Genomic DNA, 20654 nt, shown 5'->3' on the forward strand with positions numbered 1-20654 from the left:
CTTGTTTTCTTTGGTCTAATAATTTTGAGCATCCTTCATCAAACCATGGCTTATGCTTCTTCAGCTCATAATAATCTAGACTCTCCTTGGCAGAAATTTTGATATTTTCTCTAACAGTTTCCCAAGCTTTATTAACATCCACCTCAGTGTCCAAGTTTTTCAAAGCCGCGAACCTATTTGAGATTTCAACATGATACTGTTCTTTACCCTCTACCTCATTTAATTTCTTGAGATTGAACCTCTCCATATGAACTGTGTGCACTGTTTGTTTGCTCACTGCCAGTCTTTCCCTAACCTCTGCCACCACCAGATAGTGGTCAGTATCACAATCTGCTGCCCTGAATGACAGGACATTAAGTATACTTGAATGTCGTCTCCTATCTATCAAAGTATGGTTGATTTGATTGTGTATCTTCCCATCAGGAGATGTCCAAGTAAATTTATGGATGTTATGATGTGGGAACATTGTACTTTTGACAGTAAGACTTTTTGATGTGGCAAAGTTTACTGCTCTAACTCCATTATCATTACTAATTTCATGCAAACTCTCATTCCCAATCGTTGGTTTGAAAATGTCTTCCCTACCTACTTTGGCATTGAAATCTCCTAACAAAATTTTCATAGGGTACTTTGGGAATTTATCAAACCCATGTTCCAGTTCTTCATAGAATCTGTCCTTTATGTCATCAATTTTGTCTTCTGTTGGGGAATGAACATTCATAACGATGATATCACACCAGCGACCTTTTAGTGTTATATAAGATATCCTATCACTAATGAACTGTACCCTCTTAACTGCTGATACAGTTCTCTTATGTATGAAAAGACCTGTACCTAATTCATGATTTTCATTCCCCTTTCCATAGGAAAATTCACCTGCTGGTGTGATGCCACCTCTGCCCCATCTGACCTCCTGTACCCCTACTAAATCTATCTTATATTTTAAGATATCTTCTGCCACTGCCCTGAGCGAACCTCCCCTAAACATACTTCGAACATTCCATGTACCAAATCCCCTGTCCGTGGGTAAATACCGTAAATAACAATATTTACAACAGTAGTACCTTTAATAAGGACCTCTTACATAAGGAAAGCCACTAATAGTTATATAATCAACAGTTTTGAATTAACAGACAAAGGTGACACAAGAAGGTAGGGGAAGCTAACGGGTGGACTAAATATCTAATGCTCTTGATGAGCGTATCTGGATCTCTTTTTATCAAATTTGCATCCCTTCGCAGTTTTTCAAACTTAAAACTAACTTGATTAATAAAGTGGAAGCTCACCCTCACTGGGAAAAATTAGAAAGATGTCGTGTTTACACTGAATGAGATTAAATATACAGGTATATTTGATTGTAAGATTGTAATTTTCCAATTCTCCTGTTTGGAACCTCAAAATTCTAACACTAAATCCGTATTCATGATGGTACTTCAGAGCCGAATATTAACAAGAGGTTACCATTTAAGGTTATGTTTTTGTATAATGTTTATAAGACTACTTCCAACTTAATTTAACCGTACACTTGCAACTTTGTTATTGACACCACAATTACTGACATCCTTAACAATAACAAAATAACACATTTCCCAATAATTTACCGTGTAAGGTCCACTGCTTTCTACCTGACGTTTTACCACGCATTGGAACCACACCTGCCATGATGAATCATACCAATATAGGCAACTATGATTTATGAGAACTCTGTATTTCAGATTAATATAATTTTGCTAGAGATATATGTTTACTTACCGCTGTTAATAACATGTTTACAAATAAACGTGTTCGTACGAAGACGAAGCATTCATTTGCTCCTTGTATTTGGCTACTAGGTAGACAGACAGTATTTCTGTCCAGTAAAAATTTTAAGTTGGCTATAATGTAGATACACATGTTGTTTATATGGTGCCTGTATGTAATCGTTAACTGGGTGCATTTACTTGATAATATTTCCATAGTAAAGGCGACGTAAAGACACATATATAGGTTATTTCACATCTCTACAAAACCCGGTCCCGCGTGGAGGTGTGTAAGAATACTTCCACTGTATGCCTGCGAATCGTAGGAGGCGATGAATAGGAAACTCAGTGCCTGGTCGTGTAACCTGGTCACTCTGTTCTGGTGGGATATGGGAACCTGGTCCTGCAGGTTGGGGAAGTGTCGAATCTGAGACAGTAAAATGTGATCTTGAGTCCCGCTGGACTCGAATCTGAGAATTACTGTACTGGCGATAGTCAGCAGGAATTGTAAACGACAGATCCACCCTCTCGACAGAGAGGATGTTACATAAGGGCTATGACCGCAAGTGTTCAGCTGACAAAAAAATACTTGTCGTGAATCTCAAGGAGTTGTCGCCAAGACGAAATGATTGGCAGTAAACTGGCAGTCGTAAAGTAACTCAGACTCTGACTGACTACAAAACCCGTAGATGTTAACTCGAGTCGAATGAGGTTCAATGGGCTCCGGAAGAAGCGGTCATCAAGTATTTGCTCTGTTAAAATTGGTTTTCGCCTTGTGGGCACGAAAACCCTTGCGACCACAGATTAAAGCCGGCGCATCCGACGGCATTCGGATAGATTGAGGAAAATTACGAACACAGTTTTCCATGGTGTTGAGTATTGCTAAAAACCGGGATGACTCACGGGCTAAGTCAAATAAAAATGCTTTTAATGAATTTATTAATATTATTAACAAACTGGTAGGTTGAATGTATAAATATTAATTTGAACTAGCTTTACAAAATCATTCGATCATTATGCAAGTTTGGTTGTGTTTCTGGAGGTTCATTATTTTATTCGATTTTGGGTATGTGAAAGTAATCGAAATTCTAAAGTTTTAGGGAGAAGGGACATGACCTTATGACTCGGGCAAATAAATTTAGGAGAGTTTACTGGAAAACATGAAAGAAATTAACAGTAAGAAAATGTTTGTTCTTCCGTTGTTTGACTTTGGCGTTGCTAATTTTTGTTACCGTTTGTATTTCGGTAGGATGGTGAAATATTCATATTGCATTGATTTCTTGTGAAAGAGGTTCATAAATGTGTGTGATCTGTTTCTTTCTTCCTGTTATTTACTGACTGAATGTACGACGATTTATCGACAGAAACGAAATTTAAATATTTGTATTTCTGGCTGTCCCACTTAATAGTTACATCATGACAATACAAAGAAATCCAATGGTATTAATTAATTAACCGAAGACGGAGCCGGAATAGTAGGCCCAAATGACTTTAATAATTGCAGTCTAAAGTGAAGAATTTCATATTCATTTCTTTATTTCGATCTCAGAGTCCGTGAGTCATTGAAAGATGGAATCGCATGTGTTTAACGGCCCAGGATATGGTTGTATGTCCGCATTTTCAGTGCTGCGATCTGAAAGTGAGGGCGACGGGATGGCCTGATCCTCCTACCAGTAATTTCCACTGTTTGCATTATTGAAAACTAGAAATTCGCGTGATTGCGGCCAATGTTAACCTATCAAATGGCGCCTCCATCAGCGTTTTCTCGAACTCGCTGCAACTTACGCGGAGAGGACATTACATTTCTTATTTCTTTATGTAAAGATTGATACCTACAAAATCAGGGAAGTCTGGAATCGGAATATACCACCAAGAGTAAATTTTGAACTGGTGAAAAAGGCTTTATGGGTTATTAAAGGATTCGGAAAACATTTACAATAGATGCTTCGGTACAAGCGTCAGTCAAATTAATGTGTTCTGGCCGTATGTATCGTCTTCCTATTAGATTTTTGCAGATAACTCATATTTCTATTTATCTTTTAGTAAATACACTTATGATCTGTGTGCTATGGGATCGAGTATGCGTCATAGATTAGTTACTGACATAGGCCGTTAGACAATCATTAGATTCTAGATTGTTAGATTCGATTTTCAACGCACTTCCTGTGTTCATAAATTCGATGGGAAACCAGAAGACACCTACACAGGACTTCTCTTCCGTAAGGTTACCTTAACAGAGTTCAACGTAATCTGGTTCGTATAGTAGATCGGTCCCAACATACTGTAGGGGGAAGTGGAGGTCTGGGGAAAAGTTGGTCTTGCGTTCGAGGTGTCTGGAATGAATCCAAGGATAAAACAACACAGTGCATACTATTGAGACAGAACTGCTACATTAAACAATACCATTAGCATAAAGAATTTAATACACAACCCTTCATTTAGGAAAATAAATTGGGCTATGAGATCGCAGTGGTGTGCTTGTTTAAACCAATGGACCGATTTCACGAAATTTGGTATAAATATTATGACAATGGACGCGTCCCCTATTTCGTAATTTTTAATTTTATACACTCAGTAATAACAAGGCGAACACTCAAGCTTTTGAGATGAGCTCCACACTGCAGGCTGCTGGTAACCATGATCGGTATCCTGTAGGATCCAGAGCGCTTCTGTAGGGAACCTTTAGGAACAAAACTCTGTAAGTACGAGTATGCTTGAATTTCCAGCCCTTGTATGAATACAGGAAGAGGATTGAACATTTTAATGTAGTGACTTTCTGATGATGTCCTAATGGTATCTGCCTCTATCGATGACGCATACGGTTAGTGTTCGTTTCTAAAATTATTGTGTTTCCGACAGAACAGAGGTAGTGTTGTTGTAGGTGCTTCCTTCATTACATTCAGCCAGTGCATAATAATGTGTGTGTACAGAATTTCTCCTCGAGGACTACTTCCCTATCGTGGAAAGGAGATATGCGCGCCCCAATAACCACGAGAGCCATGCTGGCGGGAGAGTAAGCTCCTGGTAGAACCACATACGCCAGATAGGTCAAAGGGTAGGGCCTAGACGAAGTATAGTCCCTGTCCTTCAGGTTGGTGATTGGGCGTAAGGCTGTGTATACATATATATTTTCCAAATTCATTCCTTCCGATTTTTACATACCTTTTTGATCCAGAGTCTAATTTATCGCTGATGCAAAGCTTGTAGCGTGACTTAAAATTGTACTGTTCTTCATATGGTGAAATGTGTATGAGGTTGCTGAATTGTACATGTATAGGATATCATTGTGAAACAACCTGCAACAGCTTCATTTCTAAAACTTTCTTTATTCATGTTGTGGGTTCTACATTCTTTCTAGTTCCATTCAAAGCAATACCTAAATCTTACATAAATATTATGCATGTATTCAATCGTAGTGCCTTAAATATATTTCCTATGATAATCAATTAACTTAGCAAATGTAATTATTACTGCAATATACCATGCACTTCATTTTTTAAAATCACATGTAGTCCAACTGCATTCATTGTGTAAGATTTGAGGTTTTCACGACGGTGACTATGAAGAATGCCGTCTTCTGGGCTGTGGCGCCGTGTAGATCTTGTGTAAACCGACGTTTCGGAGGAACGTATCGCCTCCATCTCCAGGGTAGAGAAATCCGCGAGCGAGGAACCAGCGTGAGCAGACTGCAGCCACCTGTTCACGCTGGTTCCTCGCGCGCGGATTTTTCTACCCTGGAGATGGAGGTGATATGTTCCTCCGAAACGTCGGTTTACACAAGATCTATACGCGCTACATCACAGACGTCAGTCGTCTTGATATTAATTTACAGCTAATGTTAATCTTACAGCTACACGTTTCATGTCTGTTCCTACTTGATATTACTAAATGTGAAACGTCACTGTTTTATGTGTTGTATAGAATCTCTCGACCGCCTCTCTGATTTAGTGGTCAGAGTTCCTGGCTACAGATCCACAGGTCCCGGGTTCTATTCCCGGCGCTACCAGATTTTCTGAGAAGTGGGTCTGGAACGGGGTCCACTCAGCCACGTGAGGATAATTGAGGAACTGTTTCAAGGAAAAAGCAGTTCCGGCCTTGAAAACCGAAATTAACGGCCGTGGGGATCCGTTGCGCTGACCACATGGCAACTTCTATCCGCTAAAGTTGGCTCTAACTTCGCAGACAAGCGGCGGTCGATCGGTCTGTATAGTTAGCTTGCTGGTTATAGGCAATGGAGTTTGCTTGTTTGTTTGTTTGTTTGTTTGTTTATGGAATCTCTCTCTGAAGTACTTGTGCGTTGAGATTCTGTAATTCAGAGCCTTCCTTGTTCACCTTTTCATTGCTATATCGTTATACAATTGATATCATGCAGTATTCATATGTACTGAATCACATTATTTGGTATTACCTTTTCAATGAAAATTAAATTTTGAAATTGAGTTAACTATACACAGACTGTTTTTTTTACCTGGCTTTGCGCGTTAGGAGTACTGCAAGACGTAGCAAGGGCAGTGGTTGTCGCTGCCTTGTAGGAAGGAATGTGACGCCCTGTAAATCAGGCCTGTTATGATGCATACATACCCTTAGCTCTTAACCCAAATAATTTTCGCATTTAGTTGAGAACGAACAGGCCTAATAACACAGGTGATGCATGTATATTGGATCACATTAGTCAGTATTATCTTTGTAATAAAACCGAAGTTATGAAACTTACATAACTGTGCATTTTCTCGATAAAAAAAACGTTAATTTATAACGGCTACATTATTTTGCAGAGAGGAATGCGGGTTTTACACAAATAATCACACTGTTTGGGACCGGAAATTGTTTTGATTTGTGTTTCGTTAAATATTCATCTCGTTCAAAAAGAGTTACACAAAATCTTTATAGAGAGTGCCCCATAAATCTGGAGTCATAGGCAGCATTTGTTGCCGAAACATGTTGTGAAGTGACAGGTGAGAGTGGATGCACTACAAGACGGCCACTGTATATATATATCATGGACGAAAATCAGTGCAACAGGACGCTAAAATACAACATTATGTTCAATACGTCTGCGCATACATTTAAGACCGACCAGTGCGTCTTCACCAATCCAAAGGACAATGAAAATTATATGAGGTGTAATCTCACTGCATGGAGTGACAGTTTGTTCTTGAATCTTCTATTGCTGTTAGTTCCAGAATTATGAAAGATACTGCAGATCGCAATAAGATCTGTATGTCACATTCTGATAAAACCAATGAAAATCGATTTAACATTCAATTGGAATGAAGTTTATGTTCCGTCAGTACAAACCAAAACTATATTTGCTCTTTAGTTTTAATGTTAACATAAGTGCCGTGGTCTATTTCTCCTGACATGAAAACTCTGACAACTTATTTCCATCTAGTGCCTAGCTTAATAATGGTGGATATGATACGTCTCCATGGCGTGGTGTATAATTAATTAAGTAAAGGGATAACTTTGCGTTCTTTTTACCTTCTATAGTGTTATTTTTCAGTTTTAGTTTTAAGTCGCTGCAGGATTAGTGACTTTCCGATATGAGTTGAAAGTCGAAAATTGCGGCTGTTTTTTCAGTATTTTTGTTTGCTGTTTCTGTTTTTATCAGTTTGGTTCTGTGCGTCTTATGACGGAGGCAGATTATCTCTAATAAGAACGAAAAAACAGATATGGCATACCCCAGGAGCAGGAAATAGAATGCTGATTGCAAATGCTCCATCGTTAGGGCTATGTATTCTCCAGAAGGGAGACTCATATCTCCAGCTGTCTCCAGAGTGGCTGTATACTTAATGTTCTCCCACCACAGATTCAGTAACCCAGCTTGCATTAAGAAGAGTAACACCTGATCATACCTGGCCTTGAACGGGAAACCTTTCGGAACAAACATCGTTATTAGATTGGCAGCAAAATCATCTTCGAGCTTGCAAATTCTAGGCTTACCGTTCGCATCCATATATTTGACAGCTATACTATAGTCCAAGAGATATTTAGAGAACAGAAACGCCGACGTACCCTTAACGATTCGTTCCTCCGTTGATTCAATGTCGTTAGTAACCTTTATGCGTTTGTAACGCATTTCAGAGATACTATCATATATAGAGATAATGCTTGTTTCAGTATCGTAATCGATTCCAGATGCTAGAATTTCATCTTCTGATGCCAGCGGGCGTTTAAGCCCTGGGTCTATTAAGAAACTTGTAAGGTATGTCTGGTACACGGTGTTAACAGCCCAACAATATAACACCCACGCAAAGAATACGGCTCTGATCACAGCCACGTCCGGAGGGTTGTTGGAAGCGGATTCCTCTAAAATAATAGCCCAGAAGTTAAGAAGACACTTGGTTAGGCTGGTGTAGGCCTCGTTCTGGGAGGCTGTTGCAGAAATCTTGCGGGTTACTTTCACTATCTGCCACATGATGACTGAAATTAACACATACGCGGCGACAAACCCCACCCAGAGAGATAGCGTGAACACTCTGGTGAGGCTCATCCATCTGGGGTACGGCGTGGCACAGGGGACGTACCACTGCACCTTGTCGATAAGATGCGGTCTCAGACATTCGATTTCTCTGATCATGTGACACCTGTACCACAAACAATTCACACCAATATCTGAGTAGCTCCTTGCAATCTCACCGGTCACACCGTTCCATATTCCGTTCCCGAGGTGCCATCCCCACCGTCCACCGTCGGGAGGAGCTTCCCGATATTTTACGAGACTATTTGTACTTTTCGCAAGTTCTGCTAGGATCTGTATCTCCAGGCCTTTGTCGTATGTAATATTTTTGGGTTCCGCTTTGGTAGTCACCTTCCTCATAATCATAGGCGGCATCTCGAAGGTAGAAACTGTTAACGGACAACCGCGAAGATCTCCTGGGATTTTATGTGGGAAAAGGGTCTCAGCGTGAAGAAAATGTCCCTTGCTGTTATTGTCCGATATCCAACGATCCCAGAGAACGGCGCCTTTCACATGAGTGCAGTGGCCTGCATTAAGGTACGGAAACCACAGATAGGCGTCCAGTATGTTCACAACATCTTGAGCCGTGTGTTTCTCCAGCGATGGCATCAAGACAAGCGAATCCACTATTCTTGATATCCACAGTTCAGCAAAAATGTCTCCAGCAAGCAGTTTCGCGTCTACATCTCCTATCTCAATGACAATTATTACAAACTTTCCGCGTGGGTTCCACTCCCAGCTACGTCTGAGTTCCTTCACTTGGAGTCCTATGTCCTTCACGACGTCTTCAGGTTGCTGGCGTTCAGACAGCAACACATACGCCTCGTGCTTGCTGTTTGACATCTCCTTGAAGTCATTATTTGGGCCAGAGGAAATTAAGGACCATGACTCCAACCTGTTGAATTCCTCCAGTAACAATTGCCATAAATCATCGGAATAATGCAGATCATCGAAGTCATCTTTATGAATAGCGTTATGGTGTGGGAGTGTGTCTTCAGAGGAAAGCTGGGTGTTTGCTGGTGTGCCGTGAGAGAAAACCAGGGTGTGTCCCAGTGTGAAGTACCGCTTCGCGATGTCACACACGCTCTGTACCACTTCAAAGTGCAGATATCCTGACGTTTGTAAAATCAGACACATAAAAATTATGAACATGATGATGTATTTCTTCGAGATGTAAATCGTAAATAGCCAATCTGCATCTAAACCAATATCTCTAAGCTGTTGTTTCGTTCCTTCGAGGTTCAACATTGATATCGAAAGAAATCTACGTTAATTTATCACTTCAAATTAGTTAGACACGTGAAGTACTGCAAACCGTAAAATAATTATATTCTACTCCATCTTATTATCATGGCGTGTCGCCATTTTGCGTCTCTTATTTATGTAAAATTTATAGGGTAGGTTGTTTAAGAAGGTTCCTTTGTAAATATCGAAGTGATTATTCAATCGTTTATGAGTTCAGCTTTGTCATTTACTGCGTAATTTATTCGCTAATTGCGATGCTCTTTCCAGGCGGGGAAAAACTCTCGCAAATGAAAATTTTGAAGAATTACTTCAATCTTCTTTATGCATTTGACTTTCTTTCAAGGAATGTAAGAAGAAAATGGTAAAGGAAATATTCAGAAAAGAAGAGACTCAGAGATGTCACGTTCTCATCATAGAAACGGTTAATATTTGTGGTGGGGATAATGTAACATGCCATGATTTCTAAGTAATTAATTCATTTTGCAAAAGAGTTAAATTCCTTGATAGTCGTCGTTAAATGAAAATCAATTTACCAGTAATTTAAAGTAGATAAAGATACGATGACATTAGATGCAGTCTAAATACTTCCATCTTCAGGATTGAAGAGTAAACCTAGCAAGCGAAATAGGTTAGTAGAATGCAGCTGAATTTCTGCTTATTTGTTTACTTTCTTGGTCTATTCGTCGACCATCAAGGTGAAGATAGTTAAGTTCTTCCAAAAGGTCAGTATATTTCTAGCAGAATAAGGGAATATTTTCAACAAAATTCCGGCATTCATTCTCCGATAGGAAATTCAAACTTAATTACATAGAACTGACTGTTCTTCCGTAAGGTAAAGGGCGTGACGTACCATGGTTAGTGCAATAGATGATCGTCATTATTTTGAATATTGTCCACGATCTTCATTTTTATTAAAACAGATCGTTTCGGTAACTGGATCTGTTTCATCACACGTTTGTTGAGGAAACTTGTTTACTGAGTTTAACTCGGTGGAAAGATATAGTCTCCATCCTGGATCAGGGATCCAAGAAACAGATCGAGTTTCCGAAATGTTATGTTTAGAAAAACTCAAGACAACGTACAGTGTCCAAAATAATAACAGTTTATTGTTTTCATCTGTGTCACCATATGCATCAGTTTGTACTTGTTACTGTAGAAAGGTTGATGATAATAATCTGGAATCTAGGATTAATTATCGTTTTACTAACATTCTAGTGTCTACATTTTTTCGGCAAATAAAGATTACGAAACCAGTGCATACATACGTGACATACAGCAATCACTTTCGCGCACTTCAAAATGTGCACTTTTTTCATTGCTTCTTAGGTGGAGGGCTTGGGATGTTCCAGGACTTCTTGGATTCTCTTGGCTTCTTCTTCAGCAAGATGATTCCTTCTTTCGTCTGCTCGCTTCTGATCCTCTTCTTTACACCATCCATCTTTAACCTTGGTAATTACTGAAAACATGAGATCGTAGACCACAGTAACTGATGTCTTGGGTTCAAACAAATCATAATAACGAATATGTAGGGTAAAGCTGTCCCCCTAACAGGCCGTGGAGGCCCATAGCGTTATGAGACGTCGAGGCTCGTACACTATCTAGATATTCGGCTCAGAGATGGCGGCGAGCTTGTCAGCCTTATGTTCCGGCCACCCTTTACCCCAAGGAAATTCCTGGTACTCCTATTAGAGGCTGAGTCGACCCCAGGGCCATAGTGCGACTGGAAGGATTAGATAGATTGAAAAATACAGTGACATCATCGGGAATCGAACCCGCGACCTTCAGGCTTGTAGCATGGTGCCTCAACCAACTACGCTATGGCCTGCCCCTAATAACGAACGGAAGGTAAATAAATATATTGATAAAGGAAGCGTAAGTTTAGATGAATAGTGATGCACATGTAAAACAAGGAAACATTTCAAATATGTTTTTATACAATCCAGCAACCCAAAATTAAATCTTAGATACATTATTTGGCAGAATTTATCTGCTACATTTTTAAGCCGAACCGTTCTCCTCACCTCGTTTGTAGAGACAGTTTTCAAACTCGAGGTGCTTTTCATTGCTGTACGTCTGTCCATCTGAGCCACATATTTCCTTTCTTATTGTGTGTGGAGAGTAGCCGATATGATCACAGTCGGGTTCCTCGACTCCATCCGCCAGACACGTCGCCCACGTTGCAGCAGCCAACACAACTGTGTTATTTAAACATATGGAACAATTCTATGTAGACTGGATTCATTTGGCTCAGCATAAGGATCATTTGCCGGCATTTGTGAATACGATTATGAGCCCTCGGGTTCATAAAACCTTCTCGGAGTACCAGCCATGTTTTCTGTTTAAAAATTACTGACAATTCAGAGACCATCTTTTCCCATCTCAGATTTAAACACCAGACACTGAAGATGGGGCCAGAAATGGTTCCTGAAACATCGGTAATATTTAACCATTCTGCACGGCTAATTTTTTTTCATCTTTAGCTGCCGTGAAAGCCAGAAGGAAAGAGACCACTGGGAAGAGGAAGGCGTAGGTGGTGAACGGTATTAAAATGGATCTTAGAGAGATAGGATAAGATGGTACAGATTGGATTGATCTGGCTTAAGATAGGGACCAGTGGAGAACTCTTGTGAACATGGTAATGAACCTTCGGGTTCCATAAATTGCTCGGAAATTCTTGAGTAGCTGCAGATTTGGTTTCCCCTCAAGAAGGGCCCAGCTCCATAAGTAAGTAAGGAAGTAAGTAAGAAGCTGCCGTGAAAGCTACAGATCTTCAACTTCCGGGTTCCATAAAAGGCTGGGGATTTCTTAACAAGTTCAGCTAGTGGCGTCTCGAGAAGGGCTGTTCTCCACGGATGTATTTATTTAGTTTCTTCAAAATAGTGTTATGTGTCCACGTATGTTTCATTTGGCTACACTGTTAGCAGTAACGGCTAATTGTAATACGATTAGTGGAAATGCCGCGGAAGATGGAGGAGGATAGAGGGATGGAAGAAAAAGATTTCTTCTATGTCTAAATCTTCCTAGTGGTCTCTTTCCTTCTGACTTTCCCACCAAACCCCTGTACGTATTTCTCTTCTCCCCCATGCGTGTTACATGCACTTCCCTTCGCATCCTCTTTATCTTGTGTATTATAATCCATCTACCGGGAGAATTAATGCTACCTGGAACCAGAGCGTTTATCGATCTAACGGCGTTATTATGATTCTATTCCATAGATAGACAATTTTTGCGAAGAGCTCATAATGAAACGAGAGATGAATGACTTATTTTCGTATATAATTCAGATGGTAACATACTTACATACTAATGCTGCAAGTGTCTTCATCGCGTTCGCTTTGGTGACGCTTGTATTTGTGGACACAGAACCACGAATAATGGCCCCACTTCCTTGCCTTCAAGACGTTTTGTTAACGTGTATTTATACATCAGTGATTTCAGATCCGTGTCTGTTCTTTTGTTCAGTTGTGTTGAACAAAACTCTAGAAGACCAAGGTCGTCTTAGTGAATTGTCAAGGTTTGAGGTGATTTATCTTAGTACGGTTTCTTAATGTCATGATTATAAATTACTACGTCAAATATTAATATTAAAAAAATAAAATAAAATGGTCAACAAGGTTACTATGGCAAAGTAAAGGAAACTAGCTTTTTAAATTAATTCTGATATGTTGATTTATGTCGATTAAAAAAAACTGAATGCAAAAAAGTTGTAATTACATCATAATGTTGTGTACGTAGGATTTTAAGCCAAAGGAGCATATTTTTTTTTTTACTTTTATATATTTTCCTTGGTGTTCTAATATTTTTTCAAAGGTAATTTGTCAAAGTGATGTTCTGTTAGTAACCATAAGTTTATTCTTATTTGAATAACATCCTTATTTATAATTACGTAATAAATGTCATGTTATTATGTTCATGACTTGCGCACAAAAATAGAAGCTACTAAAAAGATTCATGATGCTACAGCTTTTTGGCTGTCATCTTTATGAAGTCACTAAATGTAACATCGAAACAGCTTTAACGTTTAAGCAACACAAAAGCGCGGCAGTATGTAACAGCATGATGTTTGTACCAAGTTTTATGGAAATCATTTCGTTGGTTCTACATTTATTAGAGGGAACAACCAAAATAAATCAGTCTATATTACCTTGCAAAATAAGGAAATTAGGCTGAAATGATTAAAAAAGAATTACATTTTTGTATCAGAATGTATATAGCCTATAATTGTTCGTTTGAGGGCTATACAGTTTGTAAGAAAAACACAAATGCTGTTTCCTAAGACCACTTTTTCAATATCAGGCAGGGATCTAGCCTTCCTTTTGTGCCTCCCTTAGCTTCTTTATATATTCTTCCCCTAGTTTTCTACGATGTTCTTCAGCTCTCTTTTGATCTTCTTCCTTACACCATCCGTTTTTCACTTTTTTGATTTCTGAAACAGACATTTATAATTAATCAATACATGTACACACACTTCGTCAGGGACCTGACAGTTTTCTTTTTAATAATATACTATGTAATAGACAAAACTCTAAAAAAGAAATAACACTAAAATCCCATTAACAGGCCGTGGAGGCCCTTAGGGTTGTGAGACGTCAAGGCCCCCCACATTTTCTAGAAAATCGGGTCGCGGATGGCGGTGAAGTCAGCCTTACGCAGCAGCCGCCCTTTACCCCAAGGAAGATACCCGGTATTCATTTCTGTTAGAGACTGATTCGACCCCAAGGCCATAGCGCGGCTTGAAGGATTACGTCAATAAAAATATAATGATCTCATCGGGAATAGAACCCGCGACATGACGGTTTGTAGCATAGTGTCTCAACTAACCGCGCTACTACGTTCCGATAGTTCTAGTTGTTTAATTTAAATTTCTTGCTTCATACACACAGAAGAATCGTAGTTTTCTTTAAATCTCCTCTCCCCCTTGAAGATTGTTATCTATGGCCGAAACATGTAGGAATTTTAATGCTACTTAATCAGTATTAGAAAATAAATTAGATATACTTGGATGCTGACTTCACGGTTTATTTAGCGTAGGAAGTATGTTGGCTGAAGTTCAGTTAAACAAAGAAAGTTTATATATATGCACGAGTATATATGGAAATGGACAAATAAACCCTTTTCAAAAAATAAACATAGGACACTATCGAAATTAAAATAAAATTTTTTAAATATTTAGATTATGAAATAAATTTTATATAAACTTATGGCATTTACGAGCTGTTTCCTATGCTGAAGAAGATAGTAATGACGGACTCTCATCTGTACGAGAATATTAGTTTCATCAGAATATTCAAGAAAAAAAAACAGAAGCAAATAAAATAAATTATATATATATTAAATGGTTCTTCGTCACAATATTTAATAATAAATACGAGAGTAAATTAATGTTTACTGTGGCTAATTAAGGCAGCCTCTGCGTTCTAGTGGTCAGAGTTCCTGGCTACAGATCCAGAGGTCCGGGTTCCATTCCCGGCGCTACCAGAAATTCTGAGAAGTAGTGGGTCTGGAACGAGGTCCACTCAGCCTCGTGAGGATAATTGAGGAGCTATTTCAAATAAAAGCGACTCCAGTCCAGAAAACCGAGATTAATGGGCGTGTGGATCCGTTGTGCTGACCACGCGACATCCTCTATCCGCAAAAGTTGGCATTAAATTCGCCGACAAACGGCGGTCGCCCGGTCGGTATTGTTCGCTTAAGGAATTAGACCACGGAGTTTGTTTTTGTTCCTTTTTGTCTGTCGTCAATTAAAACAATCAAAATTACAGTTTGATCCGCATCCAAAAAGTATGAACCTAAACTCTCGCGTCTCCAGGACAGCCTCTGGTGTTGCACAACGTAACGAATTTCGTAGCATGTTTGGGTGCTCTCCATTGAGCGCCCAGTAGGACACATGAGTGTCATCTTGAGGCTCGTTCGGAAGCCTGTGGAGCTGCATACAGCCATAATAAGAACCACTGGGCCCAAATTCAGAATCTTTTTCCTTACCTCGTTTGTAGAGACAGTTTTCAAACTCGAGGTGCTTTTCATTGCTGTACGTCTGTCCATCTGAGCCACATATTTCCTTTCTTATTGTGTGTGGGGAGTAGCCGATATGGTCGCACTTAGGCTCGCCCGCCTTCTCTGTCTCACATAGGACAAACATGGCCGCCACGAAAACTGCGTGAGACATCAAACACACGTCATTTACAACCCACATACGTGTATATTGTTCGGGACGAGGCAGTTCTGTGCACAAGAATCTTTGTTGAGGCCATTTTGAAAAACTTACCGGCTCAGGAGGTAATTTTGCTTAATATATATTTGGGGGGTGGGCGGTAGCGTACTTACTTGGAATCTCGGACGGTGCACTTACTTACTTACTTACTTACTTACTCATGGAGCTGAGCCCTTCTGGAGGAGCCGCCAATTCCAGATCTGCTCAAGAATATTACCGTGTTCATAAGAGCCCTCCACTGGTCCCTATCCTGAGCCAGATCTATCCAATCAATACCATCCCATGGACGGTACACTGCCTATAGTAAATGAGGTTTTACGTGGATTTCCTTAGTTATTTCAGGCAAATGTCTCGGTAGAATCTTAAATCAGGCCACGACCCCTTCCATGCATATTCTTTCCAACAAATTATTTAGTATGATCGAATAATTCAACGCTGTATAATCTGGGTTATTGAAGGCGTTAAATGAAATACGAATGAGTAAAAAAAGGAAGTACTTGCCTCTGGAAAGGCGTGTTGATGAGACAACTGAAAGGAAGAAAGAATATGGAAAAGAGAGAAGGATATGAAGATAGAAAGGAAGAGGAGACAGATATATAAAAAATGGTAAAGTTGTCCCTGTGCTTAACTAATTAAGCACTACCCCATGAAAGTGTATAAGGGAGTGGGTATATAGATCCACATATTCTTGACCTCGGCACTAGCTGGAAGTGAGTGGTCAGCTGCACGTTCCGGCCTCTTTACCCCCGGGGAAACCCCCCCCCCCACGGTATCAATTGGATATGGGGTTTGATGAACCCCAGAGCCGGTCCTGACCCTACCGGGACTCGAACTCCAACTCCTCAGTCATCCAGCCCGCAGCCATTCGCTATACCGACTGAGCTACTCCGGCTCCTGGAGACAGATCTATAAAGGAATAAAATAAAGATAAGAAAGGAAGATGGAGAGAGAAATAGTTAGAGAGAATAGTGACACACGGAGAAAGAGAAGATACACGCGAAGTAAAAACACCCAAAGAAACTACAAGGAAGCATTCTTTCTGAAGAAACACACTCACTCGCTCGCTCATAGAGCTGAGCCCTTCTTGAGAAGCCGCCAATTTTGAAGCTACTCAAGAACTCAAAATTTCATGGAACCCGAATGTTCATTACCGTGTTCACAAGAGCCCTCCACTTGTCCCTATCCTGAACCAGATCAATCCAATCCATACCATCCCATTCTATCTCTGTAAGATCCATTTTAATATTGTCTACCCACCTACGCCTTTGTCTTCCCAGTGGTTTTTTCCAGCTGGCTATCCCACCAATATCCTTTACGCATAAAATTCTTTCAAATGTGACAGAAATATGTGTGAAATTTGTGAATTTAGTGAACGACAAGCCAGACAGTTATGTAGTTACTGAGCGCCTAGATATTCGTCGTGGAACATCAGCGTCTTGCTGGCCACAGGATGCGATTAACTGCCATAAATCAATACAGCATTAAATGTGCTCTGCGCGAATGCAGCTGTGATCATCAATAGCTCCGTCGGTAATGAAACAGTCACATACGCCTGCATTTGAAGTAGACAACAATTACTATATCTCATATGCAATCACTTCGAATCTTGGCCATTGTCTTTTACCTCTCAGAAGTGTTTCATGTGATTGCCTTTGGAGACTGTTGGTGTTGTTTTTAAAGTACGCCTCCTTTCTTCTCTGAAACCATACAAAACTCAATGGTTACTATATGTACCACCTGCTTTAACATACAATGTGTATGTATGGGTTCCGTATGGTTCTCACAATAAACAGCTACTGTTTCCCTAAACAGCATTAACCGGTTGGGCTTTGTAGCGGAGACGTAATGTTTCCTGTGAGGTACGGACTGGATGTAAAAACGTTATCTATATGAGTTTCAGGCTTCAGAGCGGGGTCGAACACCTCCACCGTGACCCTGCCAGTCGTTGGAGGCGACGAAAAGGGAAGTCTCAAATCTGAGACAGTAAAATATGGTCGCGAGTACCAAGGGACTGGGATCCAAGAAAGACTGCGCTGGCAAGGATCAGCAGCATATACAAAAAACAGACCCATCCTCTCGTCAGAGAGGTCCCCCACAAAAATAAGACCATAACTGTCAAATAGTAATAAATAATTAGTCATGAGCCCCAGGTGGTGCTTGACACGAAGACTTACTGACTGACTGACCATCAGTTCCAATGTGACTTTGACTTGACTTCAGGCTTTAGAGAGTTAAAATAATTGATTTTATTAAAGTTCTTGTCACAGAGAAAGTTACGTAATGAGAAATTTAATATTTTTTTTCGCCGACTGTTTTATAATAATTAAATAAAAGATGGTGAAATTGACGATACGTGCACCGCGAATCAATAAAAGGAGGAATACGTATTTTAGTTGGAAAACCTGAAAAGAAAGGACCACTTGGGAGACCAGGTCCTACTTGTAATTACGTTAAAATTGACCTTAGAGGAAAGGAAGAGGGGCGTCAATAGTTTTCTAAGATGGTCAGTGAATATCCCGCTGTGAACGAATACGAAGACCGGTCTATAAAACCGAAATTAACTGCTGTGGGGATCCATTGCGCTGACTATGCGACACCCTCTATCCGCAAAATTTTGCACTAACTTCGCCGACAAGCAGCAGTCGCTCAGTCGGTATATTTCGTTTGCAGACTAAAGCCACGGATTTTTTTTAATTTTTTAATTTTAAACGAAAACGAAGATTAATATACTTGCTCACAAAAGTCTTCTACGTTAATGCAGTTTGCAGACCCATACTGTGGTTTTCTAGAATCCATCTTAATATTATCCTAATCTTCGACTCCCAAATGATTCTTCTCTTGAGATTTATCGACTAAAATATCTTACGCATTTCTATGTTCCCAAATATTTGCTATAATTCCCGCCTTTAAAAATTTCCTTGGCTAGATTTTCCTAAACTTATTTTACTAACAGGAGGAAATAATGAAGCTTATGGTTATATAATTGTATCCTTCTTCCTGTTACTTTTCTCTTTTTGTTGCAAAAATACTTCTGAGTTTTCTGTTCTCCTTAGTCTCCGTCTGTATTCCTCTCCTGTGGCGAGAAACCAAGTTTCATACCCATACCTAACAAGAGTTGTAGACAACAAGTTGCATGAAGGCCTTGGAGAATGTCGAGTGTTGAAACTTGTCGCTGAGTGTACCTGAATTTATGGTCATAATAGAAGGACTGAAAAAACAACGGTAAAATTCAGTGAAAGTATTACACGAGATAAAAATATTTGGGTAAATAAATGCAGCACAAATTCGAAATATATTGGTAGAGTATTCGGTTTCCGTAACTCGTCATTGATGGGCATTTTTCTTTTTATTGCTAGTGGTGTGGGACTAAGTCCCTTGTACTGCGGCCACTTCTGGCCTATTGTACTAGCTCCAGATGATAGGTGAGGGTGATTGTTGAGCAATTGGTTGAATGAAGATTAGCAGGGGAAACCGAAGTACTTTGTGAAAACCTGCCACAGCGCCACTTTGTCCACCACAAATCCCACTTGACCAGACCCGGGATAGAACCCGGACCGCCGCGATAGGAAGCCAGCGACTAACTGCTTGAGTTATGGCGCGGCCCTTGATGGGCATAAGGCCCAGTAATATGAGCCATTTTTCATACACGTATTATATATGGGGAAAGTGTGTGTTTGAAAAAATATATGTCCAAATTTGGACGGATTTACGTGTTTTTACCCGCCTCCCCCGGCCCCTCGAATATGAAAAAGCCGCTTTTTGAAGTGTCTACCTCTCTGTAACTGTGTATGCCTTATTTGAGCCTGAACTGTAGGATGGATTTTGTTTATATTAGGTATTTAAGGGTGTATACGTCACGGCTCTTTCCTCGATGAATGGAAACTTTATAACGTAAAAATAGAGGGCCCTTTTCTGAATATTCTCAGTAACCAAGAAATACTTGCAGCCGCGGGCCCCTCCCCAATTTTGGCATTTATATCGTCCTACCATAAATTGAAACCCACCGAAGTCAGGCAAATACGTGAATTAAAAGAAATAAAATGAATTACATATATTACGAATAAAGTTCGAAATGATGAAGAAGAAAAACTAGTTTGTCGGTGACGATAGCCGAGCGGTCTAAGGCATGTACCGTCTTCGCTCTGAAGCCGGGATCGTGGGTTCGGATCTGTTTCCTATGAGGTACGAACTGAATTCTTATATATTAATCTTATACACTGCCGATCACGGTAGCCGAGCGGTCTAAGGCATGTACTGTCTTCGCTCGCTCGGAAGCCCGGATCGTGGGTTCGAATCCCACACAAGACATGGATGATGGTGTGTGTGTGTGTGTGTGTGTGTGCGCGTGCGTGTGTTTATTTAGTGTTTTCCTGTGTTTAGGTAGAGGCCTTGCGACGAGCTGATCACCCGTCCAAGGAGTCCTACCGTCTGTAAAATGGTCATGAAACTGAGAAATCAGCCCAATGCTCCAAGTTGAGAGCAAGAGGAGAGAGAGAAAATCAAAGTTTCGGAAGTTATATGTTCTTGCTGAACGTCGGTTGACTTTCAGTGTTCCAGAAGATATAACTCTTCAGGACTACAGCTATGAGAAATTTAAATTCATTTATCTTTATTCTTTCTATGTATTTTCTCTGGAAGTTTTCTCTGTTTGTTGGTTTTACGAAGTGGGTTCTCCAGTTATTGAACTGCCTCGGAACGCCAAATTATTATACTTCCTCCTCTGCGCCGTCTTAATACTCGTTTGCCAGTTCCTTCCAGTTACGAAGAAAAAAGCACGTTAATAATAAAACGATACTCACGCGTTAGCATCAATGCGGTCTTCATTGCCGTCGCCATGTTGACGTAAAGTGTGTACTAGTGATTTTTGAGTGACACCTTTTGCTAACGTCTATTTATACACCAACCATTTATGAAAACTGAAGTAAGAAAGATCCGGTTACGGTGTTCAGAATAGCGGGGTATGTTCACATGAAGGACGCACAACTGTGTTTATCATGAG

The 20654-nt window shown here is 40.1% G+C and overlaps 3 protein-coding genes across 4 annotated transcripts in view; all 3 read right to left on the reverse strand.

Annotated features, from left to right (window-relative positions):
• Nucleotides 1-1668, reverse strand: part of LOC111873828 (wolframin) — a 15981-nt gene extending 14313 nt beyond the window's left edge. Inside the window, exon 1 of the mRNA XM_023868818.1 lies at nt 1602-1668. Coding sequence (XP_023724586.1) covers nt 1602-1662 — 61 coding nt within the window. The 5' untranslated portion in view covers nt 1663-1668. The remainder of the gene's footprint in view (nt 1-1601) is intronic.
• Nucleotides 1669-6197: 4529 nt separating this feature from the next.
• On the reverse strand, nt 6198-12853 carry LOC111873839 (ionotropic receptor 21a-like). Of its 2 annotated transcripts, none has more exons than XM_033755213.1 (3): nt 12745-12853; nt 11466-11639; nt 6198-10900 (listed from the first exon to the last, which is right to left on the reverse strand). In XM_033755213.1, exon 3 carries the CDS (start codon nt 9445-9447, stop codon nt 7267-7269), a length of 2181 nt encoding a protein of 726 aa, XP_033611104.1. In that variant the 5' UTR covers nt 9448-10900; nt 11466-11639; nt 12745-12853; the 3' UTR covers nt 6198-7266. The 2 variants fall into 2 exon arrangements, with proteins under 2 accessions (XP_033611104.1, XP_023724615.1); XM_023868847.2 differs by having other exon boundaries at nt 10524-10900; nt 12745-12852.
• Nucleotides 12854-13351: 498 nt separating this feature from the next.
• LOC111873797 lies at nt 13352-20565 on the reverse strand. Its single transcript, XM_023868773.2, has 3 exons — nt 20455-20565; nt 15427-15597; nt 13352-13870 (listed from the first exon to the last, which is right to left on the reverse strand). Exons 1-3 carry the CDS (start codon nt 20489-20491, stop codon nt 13749-13751), a joined length of 330 nt encoding a protein of 109 aa, XP_023724541.1. The 5' UTR covers nt 20492-20565; the 3' UTR covers nt 13352-13748.
• Between the last annotated feature and the right edge of the window lie 89 nt (nt 20566-20654).

This window comes from Cryptotermes secundus, unplaced genomic scaffold, assembly GCF_002891405.2.
Source record: "Cryptotermes secundus unplaced genomic scaffold, Csec_1.0 scaffold215, whole genome shotgun sequence".
NCBI classification, from domain to species: Eukaryota; Metazoa; Arthropoda; class Insecta; order Blattodea; family Kalotermitidae; genus Cryptotermes; species Cryptotermes secundus.

What these genes read in the sequence shown, in the direction of transcription:
- LOC111873839 (XM_033755213.1), bottom strand. Translation starts at nt 9,447, where the DNA reads ATGTTGAACCTCGAAGGAACGAAACAACAGCTTAGAGATATTGGTTTA.
- LOC111873797 (XM_023868773.2), bottom strand. Translation starts at nt 20,491, where the DNA reads ATGGCGACGGCAATGAAGACCGCATTGATGCTAACGC. An exon ending in GACCGCATTGATGCTAACGC is followed by an intron (nt 15,598 to 20,454) that starts GTGAGTATCGTT and finishes TGTCTCACGCAG; the next exon opens with TTTTCGTGGCGGCCATGTTT. An exon ending in AAACTGTCTCTACAAACGAG is followed by an intron (nt 13,871 to 15,426) that starts GTAAGGAAAAAG and finishes TGTCTGTTTCAG; the next exon opens with AAATCAAAAAAGTGAAAAAC.